Source organism: Salmo salar, chromosome 16, assembly GCF_965601325.2.
Source record: "Salmo salar chromosome 16, fSalSal1, whole genome shotgun sequence".
NCBI lineage: Eukaryota > Metazoa > Chordata > Actinopteri > Salmoniformes > Salmonidae > Salmo > Salmo salar.
In genome coordinates, this window is record NC_138306.1 from 50466755 (window position 1) to 50484121 (window position 17367).

A 17367-nucleotide genomic window follows, 5' to 3' on the forward strand; every position below is an offset into this window, starting at 1 on the left:
TGTTTCAGCAACATTGAAGGTTTTAAATGACATCCACTGTGCTCTTGACAAGAAGTTACATTGTGTGTCTGTCTTTATTGATTTATCGAAGGCTTTTGACACCGTGGACCATGCTGTGTTGGTGCAAAGTTTAAAATGTTGTGGAATTACAGGTTAGATTGGTTTATAAATTACCTATCAAATCGTACACAATGTGTAATGGCGGATGGTTGTAAATCTGAGTCCATAGAGGTGTGCTCAGGTGTTCAGCAAGGTTCTATTTTTTTATAAGTGTACAAATATTTGGGTGTGTGGGTTGATGATAAGCTGAGCTTCACTGTGCATGTAGAGACCTTGATAAGGAAGCTCAAACTGAGAATAGGTTTTTATTACCACCATAAGGCTTGTTTTTCTCTGGAGGCCAGGAAGGAGCTGGTATGATGTACATTACTGGCGGTTTTAGATTTGAGTGAGGTTATATATATGCAGGCCTCAGCCACTACCCTGAGAGCACTTGATTCAGTGTATCATGCAGCCCTCAGGTTCATTACAAATCAGAAACGTCTAACACATCATTGTGATCTCTACAGTGCCGTAGGCTGGTCGTCATTGACCTTGCATACTGTAGGCTTAAACAATGGTTTACACTGATTTGTAAGGCCATGCTGGGTAAAATGCCACTTTATCTCTGTTCTTTTTTAATCAGGTCAGTAAATAAATATCAATTACGGTCCCATTCTCATTTGCTTCTAACAGTACCAAGAATTAGAACAGGTCATGGTAGAAATAGTTTTAGTTACCCAGCTCCGTGGTCCTCCGTGGAATTCTCTCTTGAACATTTAAACATTTTATGATCTAGTCACGTTGGTGGAGTTTAAACACTTGATCGTTTTAAACATCATAGAAGAGTGTAATTATCTTTAGGACAGCTGTTTTTAGTCAAGACTTTTGTGTTAACGTAAAATGTTTTTGTTGTACTGTATGTATGTTTATAGTTGTGTTTAATGTTGTGTTAGTGTATGTGTGTTTATAGTTGTGTTTAATGTTGTGTTAGTGTATGTGTGTTTAATGTTGTGTTTAATGTTGTGTTAGTGTATGTGTGTTTATAGTTGTGTTTAATGTTGTGTTAGTGTATGTGTGTTTATAGTTGTGTTTAATGTTGTGTTAGTGTATGTAAGTTGTTTTGTCTGAAACGTTGTTCCCCCTGCTGCTATTGGACCAGGTCTCTCTTGGAAAAGAGATATTTATCTCAATGAGAATAAAACTGTAAAAATAACGGTAAAAAATAAAATAAAAAACGGAAAATAAATGAAATATAAAAGGGAGAGGGGAGAAGAGGAGAGTTGAGAAGGGGAGAAGAGGAGATGAGAGGAGAGGGGAGAAGAGGAGAGGAGAGGAGATGAGAGGGGAGAAGAGGAGAGTTGAGAAAAGGAGAGGGGAGAAGAGGAGAGGAGATGAGAGGAGAGGAGAGGGGAGAAGAGGAGAGGGGAGAAGATGAGAGGAGAGAAGAGAAGAGGGGAGAAGAGGAGATGAGAGGAGAGGGGAGAAGAGGAGATGAGAGGAGAGGGGAGAAGAGGAGAGGGTAGAAGATGAGAGGGGAGAAGAGGAGATGAGATGAGAGGAGAGGAGGGGAGAAGAGGAGAGGGGAGAAGATGAGAGGAGAGAAGAGAAGAGGGGAGAAGAGGAGAGGAGAGGAGAGGGGAGAAGAGGAGAGGGTAGAAGATGAGAGGGGAGAAGAGGAGAGGGGAGAAGATGAGAGAAGAGAAGAGAAGAGGGGAGAAGAGGAGATGAGAGGAGAGGGGAGAAGAGGAGAGGGGAGAAGATGAGAGAAGAGAAGAGAAGAGGGGAGAAGAGGAGATGAGAAGAGAGGGGAGAAGAGGAGAGGGGAGAAGATGAGAGGGGAGAAGATGAGAGGGGAGAAGATGAGAGGGGAGAAGAGGAGATGAGAGGAGAGGGGAGAAGCGGAGAGGGGAGAAGATGAGAGGGGAGAAGAGAAGAGGGGATTAGAGAAGTGGGGAGAAGAGGAGAGGGGAGAATAGGAGAGAAAAGAAGAGTAGAGGGGAGACAAGAAGAGAAGATGAGAGGGGAGAAGAGGAAAGGGGCAAAGATGAGAGAGGGAAAAGGGAGAAGAGGAGAGGAAAGAAGATGAGAGAAGAGAAGAGAAGCAAAGAGAAGAGAAGCAAGAGGAGACTTGAGAAGAAGAGGATACCTGAGAAGAGGAGAGGTAAGGAGATGGGAGAAGAGGAAAGAAGAGGAGAGGGGAGAAGGGGTTAGGAGCGAAGATGAGAGGGGAGAAGAGAAGAGGAGAGGGCAGAAGAGGAGAGGGGAGAAGAGGAGAGGAGAAGGCAGAAGTGGAGAGGGAGAAGAGGAGAGGAGAAAAGAGGATAGTAGAGAGAGGGAAATAGGGAGAGGGGAGAAGAGGAGAGGGGAGGGGAGGGGAAAAGAGGAGAGGGGAGAAGAGGAGAGGGGAGAAGAGGAGAGAAGAGGAACGGGGAGGAGAGAAGAGAAGACGAGAGGAGAGGAGAGGGGAGAAGAGGAACAGAAGAGAAGAGGAGAGGGGAGAAGAAGAGAAGAGGAGAGGGGAGAAGAAGAGAGGGGAGAAGAGGAGGCAGGAGAGGCGCCAGGGCGGTCTTATCACCCCTGAGGGCCGCCTAGCAAGTCATCGAAGTGGGCCAGGAGCTGAAAGAAGCAGAGAGAGAGAGAGAGAGAGAGAGAGAGAGAGAGCGAGAGAGGGGGGGGGGTAGAGAAGGGGAGAAAAAGAGTGAGTGAGTGAGTGAGTGAGTGAGTGAGTGAGTGAGTGAGTGAGTGAGTGAGTGAGTGAGTGAGTGAGTGAGTGAGTGAGTGAGTGAGTGAGTGAGTGAGTGAGTGAGTGAGTGAGTGAGTGAGTGAGTGAGTGAGGAGAAGAGAGGATTGTCTATGTTGTACACAGTGCTTTATGGCACGCTCCAGATCGCTATCAGTGTGGGAAAGACTGAGAGGGCAAAAGAGGAGCCGGGACGTGTGTGTTTATGTCCATGTGTGTGTTTATGTCTGTGTGTGGCAGCCTGCCACTGGAGCAAACAACTATAAACAAGTAGGGCCAACAGCAGGCAGGTTCACCCACTCATGATAAAGAACAGAACTTTGACCCCCCACAGACAAAGAAGGAGGAACCACATGTGTGAATCTTGTGCACTGTACATACAATACTACATCTACAGCAGGCTATAATATACTCTGCTGTTTCCCTGGTTAGAATCATTTCAGTGTGTGTGAATCTTGTGCACTGTACATACAATACTACATCTACAGCAGGCTATAATATACTCTGCTGTTTCCCTGGTTAGAATCATTTCAGTGTGTGTGAATCTTGTGCACTGTACATACAATACTACATCTACAGCAGGCTATAATAAACTCTGCTGTTTCCCTGGTTGGAATCATTTCAGTGGAACAACTACCACTATCAGCTTCTGATAAACGGTTTAGCAATAAGTTCTTCACTAACATCTTCTTCAGTGTTGGAACCAAATAATGTCTCATTATTCGTTTTTTTCAGATTAATCTTATGTTTTGAGAAAGTAGATAACCAGGTTAAAACTAACATAAAAATGAATATGAATAATTTAGGTAAAAAGTTGGATATTAAATGTTTGGTCTGTGGTGCAGTCGTATTTTACAACATACAGCGTGTCCCACACACAACGGAGAAGGCTGACGTTTTACGTCTCCCCAACCAATAGGGTTTTTTTCTTCATTTATTTGCATTTTTCGTAACTTATTTTCTACATAATGTTGCCGCTACCGTCTCTTATGACCGAAAATAACTTATAGACATCAGGACTACGATTACTCACCACGGACTGGCAGAATGCTTTTTTCCTATAACGAGTCTGAAGAGCCCAACGCGAATAAAATACTGCTTTCTCGGGAACAGGCCCAGATTCCCGTGATTTGCGTGAAGAGAAGGCGGAGAAAAAGGGGCCAGAGGGAAAGCTGCCTTCTGAGAATTCATATGCGATCGAATAAACCTCCACTTCCTTCCATTCTGCTAGCAAACGTGCAATCTTTAGAGAATAAAATAGATGACCTACACGGAAAATTAAACTACCAACAGGACATTCAAAACTGTAATATCTTATAATTCACGGAGTCGTGGCTGAACAACAACACTATCAACATACAGATGGCTGGTTATACTACAAGACCCTGCTAGGTAAAGTCCCCCCTTATCTCAGCTCACTGGTCACCATAGCAGCACCCACCTGAAGCACGCGCTCCAGCAGGTATATCTCGCTGGTCACCCCCAAAGCCAATTCCTCCTTTGGCTGTCTCTCCTTCCAGTTCTCTGCTGCCAATGACTGGAACGAACTACAAAAATCTCTGAAACTGGAAACACTTATCTCCCTCACTAGCTTTAACCTGTCTGGGCTAGGGGGCAGTATTTTTACGGCCGGATGAAAAACGTACCCAATTTAAACAGGTTACTACTCTGGCCCAGAAACGTAAATATGCATATTATTAGTAGATTTGGATAGAAAACACTCTGAAGTTTCTAAAACTGTTTGAATGGTGTCTGTGAGTATAACAGAACTCATATGGCAGGCAAAAATCTGAGAAAAATCCAAGCAGGAAGTGAAAAGTCTGGGAATTGTTCTTCCTTTGAATCTCTATCGAAGCTCCAGTGTCTGTGGGGTGACGTTGCACTTCTTAAGGCTTCCATTGGCTGTCTAAAGCCTTCAGAAAGTGGTTTGAGCATTTTCCTGTCACTGGGCAGTAATAGGAGCTCAGTTACTGAGTGGTCTGCCTGGCAACAAAGGGATTGGATATGCTCGGTCCCGCGAGCACGCCCCTCCTTCTTTTTCTTCTTGAATGAATATGCTATTGTCCGGTTGGAATATTATCGCAATTTTACGTAAAAAATACCATAAAGATTGATTTTAAACAGCATTTGACATGCTTCTAAGTACAGTAATGGAACATTTTGACTTTTCGTCTCTCGTTCTGTGCTCGCGCGTTATGCCTTTGGATAAGTGATCTGTACGCACGAACAAAACTGAGGTATTTGGACATAAATATGGATTATTTGGAACAAAAACAACATTTCTTGTGGAAGTAGCAGTCCTGGGAGTGCATTCTGACGAAGATCAGCAAAGGTAATACAATATTTCTAATACTAATTCTGAGTTTAGGTTAACCCGAATTTGGTGGGTGTCTGAATAGCTCGCCGTGATGGCTGAGCTATGTACTCAGAATATTGAAAAATGTGCTTTCTCCGTATAGCTATTTTAAAATCTGACACAGCGGTTGCATAAAGGAGTAGTCTATCTATAATTCTTAAAATAATTGTTATGTATTTTGTCAACGTTTATGATGAGTATTTTTGTAAATTGATGTGCACATTCACCGGACGTTTTGGTGGGAATACATTTTCTGAATATCACATGCCAATGTAAAATGCTGTTTTTGGAGATAATATGAACATTATCGAACAAAGCATACATGTATTGTGTAACATAATGTCCTAGGAGTGTCATCTGATGAAGATCGTTAAAGGTTAGTGCTTAATTTCGCTGTGTTTTGGGTTTTATTGACACATGTCCTTGCTTGGAAAATGGCTGTGTGATTATTTTTGTCTATGTACTCTCCTAACATAATCTAATGTTTTGCTTTCGCTGTAAAGCCTTTTTGAAATCGGACAATGTGGTTAGATTAACGAGAAGTGTATCTTTAAAATGGTGTAAAATAGTCGTATGTTTGAGGGAGTTGAATTATGACATTTTGTTGTTTTTGAATTTTCCGGCCTGATATTTCTACTAGCATCCCACCTAGCCCTTAGAAGTTAAGCACCAGCTGTCAGAACAGCTCACAGATCACTGCAACTGTACATAGCCCATCTATAATTTAGCCTAAACAACGACCTCTTCCCATACTCTATTAATTTATTTATTTATTTATTTTGCTCCTTTGCACCCCATTATTTCTATTTCTACTTTGCACTTTCTTCCACTACAAATCTACCATTCCAGTGTTTTACTTGCTATATTGTATTTACTTTGCCACCATGACCTTTTTTGCCTTTACCTCCCTTATCTCACCTCATTTGCTCACATTGTATATAGACTTATTTTTCTATTGTATTATTGACTGTATGTTTGTTTTACTCCATGTGTAACTCTGTGTTGTTGTATGTGTCAAAGTGCTTTGCTTTATCTTGGCCAGGTCGCAATTGAAAATGAGAACTTGTTCTCAACTTGCCTACCTGGTTAAATAAAGGTGAAATAAATAAATAAATAAATACGCTGTGCCGGCAGGATAGAACAGCGGCGTCTGGTAAAACAAGGGACGGCGGACTATGTATTTTTGTAAATAACAGCTGGCGCACGATATCTAAGGAAGTCTCGAGCTATTGCTCACCTGAGGTAGAGTATCTCATGATAAGCTGTAGACCACATTATCTACCTAGAGAGTTTTCATCTGTATTTTTCGTAGCTGTTTACATACCAGACTGAGGCTGGCACTAAGATAGCATTGAATGAGCTGTATTCCGCCATAAGCAAACAAGAAAAAGCTCACCCAGAGGCGGCGCTCCTAGTAGCCGGGACTTTAAATGCAGGGAAACTTAAATCTGTTCAACCAAATTTCTATCAGCATGTTAAATGTGCAACCAGAGGGAAAAAAAACTCTGGACCACCATTACTCCACACACAGAGACGCGTACAAAGCTCTCCTTTGCCCTCCATTTGACCATAATTCTATCCTCCTGATTCCTGCTTACAAGTAAAAACTACAAGCACCAGTGACTAGATCAATAAAAAAGTGGTCAGATGAGGCAGATGCTAAGCTACAGGACTGTTTTGCTAACACAGACTGGAAAATGTTCCGGGATTCCTCCGATGGCATTGAGAAATATAGCACATCAGTCATTGGCTTCATCAATAAGTGCATCAATGACGTCGTATCCACAGTGACCGTACGTACATACCTCAACCAGAAGCCATGGATTACAGGCAACATCCACACTGATCTAAAGGCTAGAGCTGCTCTAGCCCTCTAACCCGGAATCTTATAAGAAATCCCGCTATGCCCTCGGACAAACCATCAAACAGGCAAAGCATCAGTACTGGACTAAGATCGAATAATACAAAACCTGCTCTGATGCTCGTTGGATGTGGCAAGGCTTGCAAACTAATACAGACTACAAAGGGAAGCACAGCTGAGAGCTGCCCAGTGACACAAGCCTAGCAGACAAGCCTCACTACTTCTATGCTCGCTTCGAGGCAAATAACACTGAAACATGCATGAGAGCACCAGCTGTTCCGGAAGACTGTTTGATCACGCTCTTCGCAGTCGATGTGAACAAGACCTTTAAACAGGTTAACATTCACAATGACGGGGGGCCAGACGGATTACCAGGATGTGTACCTCGAGCATGTGCTGACCAACTGGCAAGTGTCTTCACTGACATTTTCAACCTTTCCCTGTCTAAGTCTGTAATACCAACATGTTTTAAGCAAACCACCATAATGCCTGTGCCCAAGAACACTAAGGTAACCTGCCTAAATTAATACCGACCCGTAGCACTCACGTCTGTAGCCATGAAGTGCTTTGAAAGGCTTGTCATGCTCACATCAACAACATTATCCCAGAAACCCTAGACCCACTCCAATTTGCATAGAAGCCCCAACAGATCCACAGATGATGAAAGCTCTATTGCACTCCACACTGCCCTTTCCCACCTGGACAAGAGGAACACCTATGTGAGAATTCTGTTCATTGACCACAGCTCAGCTTTCAACACCATAGTGATCCTCAACACATGGGCCCCTCAGGGGTGCGTGTTCAGTCCCCTACTGTGCTCCCTGTTCACTCATGACTGCACGGCCAGGCACAACTCCAACACCATCATTAAGTTTGCCTATGACACAACAGTGGTAGGCCTGATCACCAACAACGACAAGACAGCCTATAGGGAGGAGGTCAGAGACCTGGCCGTGTGGTGCCAGGACAACAACCTCTCCCTCAACGTGATCAAGACAAAGGAGATGATTGTGGACTACAGGAAAAGAGGACAGAGGACGCCCCCATCCTCCTCGACGGGGCTGCAGTGGAGCAGGTTGAGAGCTTCAAGTTCCTTGGTGTTCACATCACCAACAAACTAGAATGATCCAAGCACACCAAGACAATTGTGAAGAGGGCACAACAAAACCTATTCCCCCTCAGGAGACTGAAAATATTTGGCATGTGTCCTCAGATCCTCAAAAGGTTCAACAGCTGCCAAGCTTCCTGCCATCCAGGACCTCTATACCAGGTGGTGTCAGAGGAATACCCCAAAAATTGTCAAAGACTCCAGCAACAGTACCAACTGTAAAGTTTGGTGGAGTAGGAATAATGGTCTGGGGGCTGTTTTTCATGGTTCGGGCAAGGCTCCTTAGTTCCAGTGAAGGGAAATATTAATGCTACAGCATACAATGACATTCTAGATGATTCTGTGCTTTCAACTTTGTGGCAACAGTTTGGGGAAGGTCCTTTCCTGTTTCAGCATGACAATGCCCCCATGCACAAAGTGAGGTCCATACAGAAATGGTTTGTCGAGATCGGCATGGAAGAACTTGACTGGCCTGCACAGAGCCCTGACCTCAACCCCATCAAACACCTTTGGGATTATTTGGAACGCCGACTGCAAGACAGGCCTAATCGCCCAACATCAGTGCCCGACCTCACTAATGCTCTTGTGGCTGAGTGGAAGCAAGTCCCCGCAGCAATGTTCCAACATCTAGTGGAAAGCCTTTCCAGAAGAGTGGAGGCTGTTATAATAGCAAAGGGAGGGGATCAACTCCATATTAATGTCCATTTTGGAATGCGATGTTCTACGAGCAGGTGTCCAAATACTTTTGGTCATGTAGTGTATGTTTTCCTAAAACGGGCCCCCTGGAGGTCGGTGCCCCGGGACCCCAAATGTGGTAGTCCGACCCTGTATATCTGGGATGCATACTGTATCTCTGAAATATTTCCCTTGTTTTTTAATCAGTGATTTAGACCTGAAAAACCTGGTGTGTGCACTCTGGTCAATTAGTGACATTGATTACATCTATTAATCAATTAAGCACCAGGCGTAAACATCAATACCCTGGAGTGTGGCCCTTGAGAATACCCGTCCCCACACAATATCATGAAAGGAAATATGAAAACAGTACCTATAAGACTGAACTGATTAGGCTGCTTGTGATGAAAATGAGAATTCATTCGTTCTAGTTGAGTCCTGGGTGTAGGCTTGGGGTTCATGCATCTACTATGTGTTCATCCTCTCCCTGTTGACAGAGGAAGTGGTTCCTGATTACCCATCATGGTCTCCTCTCAGAGGTCTCCTCCCACCATTACATTTACATTTTAGTCATTTAGCAGACGCTCTTATCCAGAGCGACTTACAGTAGTGAATGCATACATTTCATACATGTTTTTTTTTTATTTTCTGTGCTGGCCCCCCGTGGGAATCGAACCCACAACCCTGGCGTTGCAAACACCATGCTCTACCAACTGAGCTACAGGGAAGGCTGGGCACCATGGGCCAGGGCTCCACCCAGAGGACTCTCCCAGGAGGTTGGTGTCACCTTAAAACCTGTTGGGGCTCGGGGGCAGTATTGAGACATTTTGAAAAAAATATGTGCCCATTTTTAACTGCCTCCTACACCAACTCAGAAGCTAGGATATGCATATTATTAACACATTCGGATAGAAAACACTCTGAATTTTCTAAAACAGTTTGAATGGTGTCTGTAAGTATAACAAAACTCATATTGCAGGCAAAAACCTGTGAAAAATAGATCCAAAAAAAATGTGAATTTTGTGACTGTACTATTTAGTGTCATTGTTTTATAGATACCATAGTGAGAAAGGATTCATTTCGCAACACCTACGGCTTCCACTAGATGTCAACGATCTTTATAAAGTTGTTTGAAGCGTCTATGATAAACAGAGAGCAAATTAGAATCCAAGGAAGTTGACATGTCATCACTTCATTTTTTTGCGCCTGCGCATAAATCTGAGAAACGTGAGTTTGTCATCATTTTTTATCTAGACATAGGATAGGTTGTGTGAAAATATTACTGATGTTTAACGTTAAAAATGGACCAAAAGATTAATGCTAAACAACATTTGACATGTTTGAACGAACATAAATAGATTATTTACTAGGTTTTTTTAGCTTTTCGGCGTGATTTTACCAGCCCCCCACCACGTTTTGTGGGAGCATAATGAACGCTAAGTACTTGGTGTTATTTGGACATAAATTATGAACTTTGTCAAAAGAAACCACATTTGTTCCGGACCTGGGATGCCTTCCGGACCTGGGATGCCTGTCTTCTGGTGGAGATAATCAAAGGTAAGGGGATATTTACAATGTTATTATCGATTTTAGATGATGCTAACTGTATAGCATAGCCTGTTGTTCTTAGCATAGCACCCCGTTTATTGCAAAATGTGATTTCCCAGTAAAGTTATTTTGAGATCTGGCCATTCGGTAGCAATTACGAGATGATAATATATTATTCTTTGAATGGCAATATTATAATTTACCAATGTTTTCGAATAGTAATTTTGTTATGTTCACCGGAAGCATTTCAGAGAAGAAAAAAATCTGAATTTCACGCTACTGTAAAATGCTGTTTTTGGATATAAATATGAACTTGATGGAACAAAAAATGCATGTATTGTATAACATAATGTCCTAGGAGTGTCATCTGATGGAGATTGACAAAAGTTAGTGCATAATTCAAGCTGGTTTCTGCTTTTGGTGACGCCTGACCTTGAATTGAAAATGGATGTTTGTACTTTTGTGGCTATGTACTGTCCTAACATAATCTAACTTTATGCTTTTGCCGTAAAGCCTCTTTGAAAATCGAACAATGTGGTTAGATTAAGGAGATGTTTATCATTTAAATTGTGTAAAATAGTTGATTGTTTGAGAAATTGAAATTATTAGATTTTTGATGTTTTGAATTTCCAGCCTTGTTAGCAATCCCGGCTCGGGGTTCATTGCTAACCTGTAGCCCCAACAGGTTAATTGGGCAGGATGGGATCGCGGTAATGGCTGCAGCGGAATATGTGAAATGGTATCACATCAAAATCAAAATAAAATATAATTTGGTTTGTCACATGCGCTGAATACAACAATTTCACCTTACCGTGAAATGCTTACTAACAAGCCCTTAACCAACAATGCAGTTAAGAAAAATAAGAGTTACAAAAAAACATTTAATAAATAAACTATGGTAAAAAATAAAAGAACAACAATAAAATGACAATAACGCCATATCCCGGGGGTACCGGTACTGAGTCAATGTGCAGGGATACAGGTAAGTCTTTGGCCATTTTTAGGGCTTTCCTCTGACACCGCCTGGTATAGAGGTCCTGGATGGCAGGAAGCTTGGCCCCCGTGATGTACTGGGCCGAACGCACTACCCTCTGTAGAGCCTGCGGTCGGAGGCCGAATAGTTGCCATACCAGGCGGTGATGCAACCCGTCAGGATGCTCTCGATAGTGCTGCTGTAGAACTTTTTGAGGATCTGAGGACCCATACCAAATCTTTTCAGTCTTCTAAGGGGGAAACATGGTTTCTATGTGTTTGATGCCATTCCATTTGCTCCGTTCCGACCATTATTATGAGCCGTTCTGCCCTCAGTAGCATCAACTGCTTCCAACTCTTCCTTCACCATCCCTCACCCTCAATTTATTCCCCTCAACCCACTTCATTATTTATAAACTACCCTCCCTCCCTTCTCTCCATAAAGCAGTGTCGTGGTGGTTGCTGCATTTAAGAGGTCGTTAGGTCAGGAGGGGGTGCATTCTGGAGTGTCCCGTTTATCAGACAGCTCTGCTCTCGATGTCTCGTACTGATGACATCACTGGAGTTACATCACTCGTCGCTGTTCCCTCTGCCCAGACACACTCCCCCTCGCTGTTCCCTCTGCCCAGACAGACTCCCCCTCGCTGTTCCCTCTGCCCAGTCAGACTCCCCCTCGCTGTTCCCTCTGCCCAGACAGACTCCCCCTCGCTGTTCCCTCTGCCCAGACAGACTCCCCCTCGCTGTTCCCTCTGCCCAGACACACTCCCCCTCGCTATTGCCTCTGCCCAGACACACTCCCCCTCGCTGTTCCCTCTGCCCAGTCAGACTCCCCCTCGCTGTTCCCTCTGCCCGGCTGCCCAGGTGATTCACTGTGGCCCTGATGGAGTGTGTGTCACGTCAGTCTGGTGTCTGTGTGTGTCCAAAACCTGACACCACACACAAACACACACTTATTGTGTGTACTCACTGCATGCCCGTTTGGCACTTGAGTGTGTGTCTGGTGGTGTCAGGGTATCTGTAGGTGAGTGTGTTCACGCATGTCCGTGATGTGGCGGGTGCTGAAGTGTGTGTGTGTGTGTGTGCGTGCGTGTGTGTGGCGTAGAAAGTGTGTGTCTGGGAGAAGTAGAGCGTGATTTAGCGAGCGGACTGCCCCCTGAAGCAAACCTTTCTCGAACTCATCCGTGACTCAGCTGAACCCTGCCACCAATTTAGCCATGACCTCATCACCCCGTAACCCAGGCGACAGTTTTATACCACCCAAAATAAACCACAGTGTGATAGGCAGTGGCAGATTTAGGTATAGGTGACATGGGCAGCCTTGTCGGAGTGGGCGCCCTGATTCTAGTTTGTGAGCACTCAGAAGTACGAGATGGGGAGGGGGACAGGGGTAGGTTGACCTCAGGTCTCCCCACAGGAAGCCCGAGGTAGGGGGAGTGGGGGAATCTATCAAATAGCGCACCTCTAACTTTGTACAGTACTAACGCAATTAGTAAAATCAGTCACACTGCGAAATGCTACCAAATAAACCACAATTCATTAATAATGCCGTGAATATATAGTTTCACAGACATATTGTTAGCATTTTTTTCTGGTTTGTGCGAAATCGTTAAGAATAATGTAAAACCAGTCTGCACACCACCAAGGTGAATTGGTTTAGTCTTGACTCTTGGTTGACAGTGTTGGGGATGGGTAATGTTTTGATGCTCGAGTGACAAATCAACACAAATGCCCAGGGAGCCATACAAGCTAGAACCCCCACTGGTGCTAGGCACCCTCTCACTCCCCCAAACACCCACCCCATTCTATGAAATCATACAGGGTGCTCCCCTTGAGCACAAGTGACGAGCAGTCAAAACCAATCCGACGCCACACCATATGAGAAATGTCCTAGAGTTCAGAACGCCACAGCTAAGACATTACTAACGAGAGCCAGTGACTCCAGGAGAGCTATAGGATCTTCGTTAAAGGTGGAGCTATGGCAAAGGCAAGGCAATGGTTGGAATTCAGTTGACTTGTACTTTCCCATTTTCAATTAACCTCTTAGGGCTAGGGGGCAGTATTGACACGGCTGGATAAAAAACGTACCCGATTTAATCTGGTTACTGCTCCTGCCCAGTAACTAGAATATGCATATAATTATTGGCTTTGGATAGAAAACACCCTAAAGTTTCTAAAACTGTTTGAATGGTGTCTGTGAGTATAACAGAACTCATATGGCAGGCCAAAACCTGAGAAGATTCCATGCAGGAAGTGGCCTGTCTGACAAGTTGTGTTTTATCTTGGCTTTTTTTATTGAAGACTGAGGATCTTTGCAATAACGTGACACTTCCTACGGCTCCAACAGGCTGTCAGAGCCCGGGAAAAAGCTGAAGGATATCGAGGCAGGCTCTGGCTGAAACACTTTATCGCGTTTGGATAGTGGCCGATCAGAGTACTGTGGGCTTAGGCGCGTGCCCGAGTCGACCGAATGCTTTATTTTCTTTCCTCTGTTTACCTAAATGCAGATTCCCGGTCTGAATATTATCGCTTTTTTACGAGAAAAATGGCATAAAAATGGATTTTAAACAGCGGTTGACATGCTTCTAAGTACGGTAATGGAATATTTAGAATTGTTTTGTCACGAATTGCGCCAAGCTCGTCACCCTTATTTACACTTTCGGATAGTGTCTTGAACGCACGAACAAAACGCCGCTGTTTGGATATAACTATGGATTATTTTGAACCAAACCAACATTTGTTATTGAAGTAGAAGTCCTGGGAGTGCATTCTGACGAAGACAACAAAGGTAATAACATTTTTCTTATAGTAAATCTGACTTTGATGAGTGCTAAACTTGCTGGGTGTCTAAATAGCTAGCCCTGTGATGCCGGGCTATCTACTGAGAATATTGCAAAATGTGCTTTCACCGAAAAGCTATTTTAAAATCGGACATATCGAGTGCATAGAGGAGTTCTGTATCTATAATTCTTAAAATAATTGTTATGCTTTTTGTGAACGTTTATCGTGAGTAATTTAGTAAATTCACAGGCAGTGTTCAGTGGGAATGCTAGTCACATGCTAGTCACATGCTAATGTAAAAAGCTGGTTTTTGATATAAATATGAACTTGATTGAACAAAACATGCATGTATTGTATAACATAATGTCCTAGGGTTGTCATCTGATGAAGATCATCAAAGGTTAGTGCTGCATTTAGCTGTGGTTTGGGTTTATGTGACATTATATGCTAGCTTGAAAAATGGGTGTCTGATTATTTCTGGCTGGGTACTCTGCTGACATAATCTAATGTTTTGCTTTCGTTGTAAAGCCTTTTTGAAATCGGACAGTGTGGTTAGATTAACGAGAGTCTTGTCTTTAAAATGGTGTAAAATAGTCATATGTTTGAAAAATTGAAGTTTTTGCATTTCTAAGGTTTTTGAATAACGCGCCATGGGATTACACTGGCTGTTACGTAGGTGGGACGATTTGGTGCCACCTATCCTAGAGAGGTTAAGGTTGTGAGATAAACAGAGTGTACAAAACATTAAGAACACCTTCCTAATATTGAGTTGCAAGGCTTAAAAGTCCTTCTTTAACCTGTCTCCTCCCCTTTATCTACACTGATTGAAGTGGATTTAACAAGTGACATCAATAAGAGATCACCTGGATTCACCTGGTCTATGTTATGGAATCAGCAGGTGTTCTTAATATTTTGTACACTCAGTGTATACTGTTACATGTAGATAAACGCATGTTTTAAAAACTAGAAAAACACTGCAGCACTTGAGGACTTTTGCATCCAAGATATTAGGTGACAGATGTAGAGAAAATATAGAGCATCAAAAAGCACGTTAGACTGAATAGTGGAATTGCCAAGTGCCCAGTAATCACATCTTTCTGGAGGATAGAGGAGAGGAGGAGAGGAGAAACTGACAGATGTGGATGGAGCAGTGTCCAACATTAATATCAGTTGAATTTATATCATACTCAAGTCAGACAATATAATGCAAAACCAACAAGTCATGACTGTATATTCTGTTCAGCACATTGTTATTGAAAAAATACCCAAGTAAGCCGTCTACGAAGGTTGTCAAATTCATCACCCTTAAAGCAGGTATAGAATAACAGGTGAAAATGAAGACTCTGATGACACATTGTAAACCTGTCGAATCGGTGTGTGTGTGTGTGTGTGTGTGTGTGTGTGTGTGTGTGTGTGTGCTCAGAAGGCCTTAATGTGTTTCACACCTCAAGGCTAGGGGAGTGCTAAGAAACTGCTTCCTTTTTTTTTTAAACACCTGCTCTCATTACCTCCTCCGCTGACATAGCGTCTGACTCACTGACGCCACAGAGGCAGGCCATACGTGTCTTTGTCATTCGAGTTGAAGTGAGGTAAACCAGTTTGGGGTGAACGAGCAGCCGAGAAAAGAACTAGCGTTAACTTCAGTTAAAAACCGTTTGGCTGTGATTTGTCGAGGAATTTGATTCAGGAAAACAATTCTATAATGATTTAGTTGACTGCTGCTAATCTTTCATCTATTGGTCAAATGATTCAACGTTTGCTCGTTTCAAACGTAAATAGCTTCAAAACCGATAGAACCGTCATCACCAGGAAAATATGCAAATACATGCAAATCGACCTGACATAAGAAACACCACAAAGCCATACAGGCCCAGCACAGAAACAAGACAGGATTTAAAACCTCCAACAAGGAGAGTAGATGACAAAACATCAAACATACGCCTTGACAACATTTATAACAGAACAGAGTGAGTAGTCTCCATCACAGCTCATCAGAGACAAAGGAGCATGGGCTGGTATTGTGAGGGTGATAGAGTCTCAGGGAGAGCCCTGTGTTGACAGAGGGGATAGAGAGGGTGAACACACAGAAAGAGGGCAGCTTGGGTCCCATCCCACATCTGTCCTGCATGCCGTGGCCGTTGGCCCACCAGATTTGAGGGATTGACCGGTCACTCTTGAGAGGACTTTGGCCCGCGCCGACACAAAGTGATAAAAGGCCATAATTAGGAGAGCTGCAAACCATATCAAAACCAGAGTGGAACCTAGAGCCATTTGGTGAATCAGGGAGACAGATTAGGTGTGTCCAAACAAAGTGTGTATAAGAATATGTGTGGGGGTGTGTGTTTCCATACACACAATCAAACTGTCACCTCACTAATCCGCACTGCCAAGAGACCGCTCCAAAAAAAGGGACACAGGCGTCTTTTTAAAGGTAGCCATTGTCTGACCCCATATCTGCTCTCTGTAAAAGGGCCAGGGCAGGAACATTAGTTTACAAATATCACCAGTGTCTTGCTAAGCCCAGCTCAGTCTGGACAGACATTTCACAACTCTGTGACACAGCAAAACATGGCAGGTTGGGAATAATCCATCATCAATCTTGATCAGTTTACAACCCTGATACCTTAATTACAGCAACAACAAAAAACATGAACTGAAAGCTAAAACAACATAGCCAAGCCAGACCATATTCAAGCCAGATCCCATCTGAAAACACCCCTTACCCTGTGTTATTTATCAGACGCTTCTGGCAGAGCCAAATGGACTAAAAAGGAAAACAATCACATTATACATCTCTAAATCATCGGTGTCACAGTATCTATCAAGAAATTACTGTATAACCCTTTATCAAATACTTATATTGACCTTAAAGAAATTAAATTCAAATACTAAGTAGCCTGCTTGTTCTAATGTTAAATGCTTTCACTTCACCTAAACAAGTATAAAGCACAAGGTGTTTAGGAAAGCTGGGTCCTCTAATGAAAGAACTCCTCTTCCATCATTACCTTTAATGATGGCTTCTTTATTATCTTATGCTGCCTCTCAGGGACGCACTTCTCAAGCCTTTGAAAATAGTTGCATTGTTTCAGGCGAGGTTGGCACTAAGGTTATGGGTAATTGCAATAACTGTTTTACATTTCAATTGGAGGTATAATCAACAAGTTCTCATCTCTCCCAAAACACAGATATCCTCCCAATCCAGGCATATAACACAGTGGCTGGTTTGAGTTTGATATATCAAAGGGGGAATTATTGAAGTCATTAAACGTGCTACACTTTTGCTGATT

At 43.1% G+C, this 17367-nt stretch overlaps 1 protein-coding gene across 1 annotated transcript in view; it reads left to right on the top strand.

The window, feature by feature from the left end:
* Positions 1 to 2124: 2124 nt before the first annotated feature.
* The window catches only part of LOC145861046 (uncharacterized), a 54915-nt gene continuing 39672 nt past the window's right edge, over positions 2125 to 17367 (top strand). The window contains exon 1 of the mRNA XM_082962400.1: positions 2125 to 2203. Within this exon, the coding sequence (XP_082818526.1) occupies positions 2125 to 2203 (79 nt within the window). The remainder of the gene's footprint in view (positions 2204 to 17367) is intronic.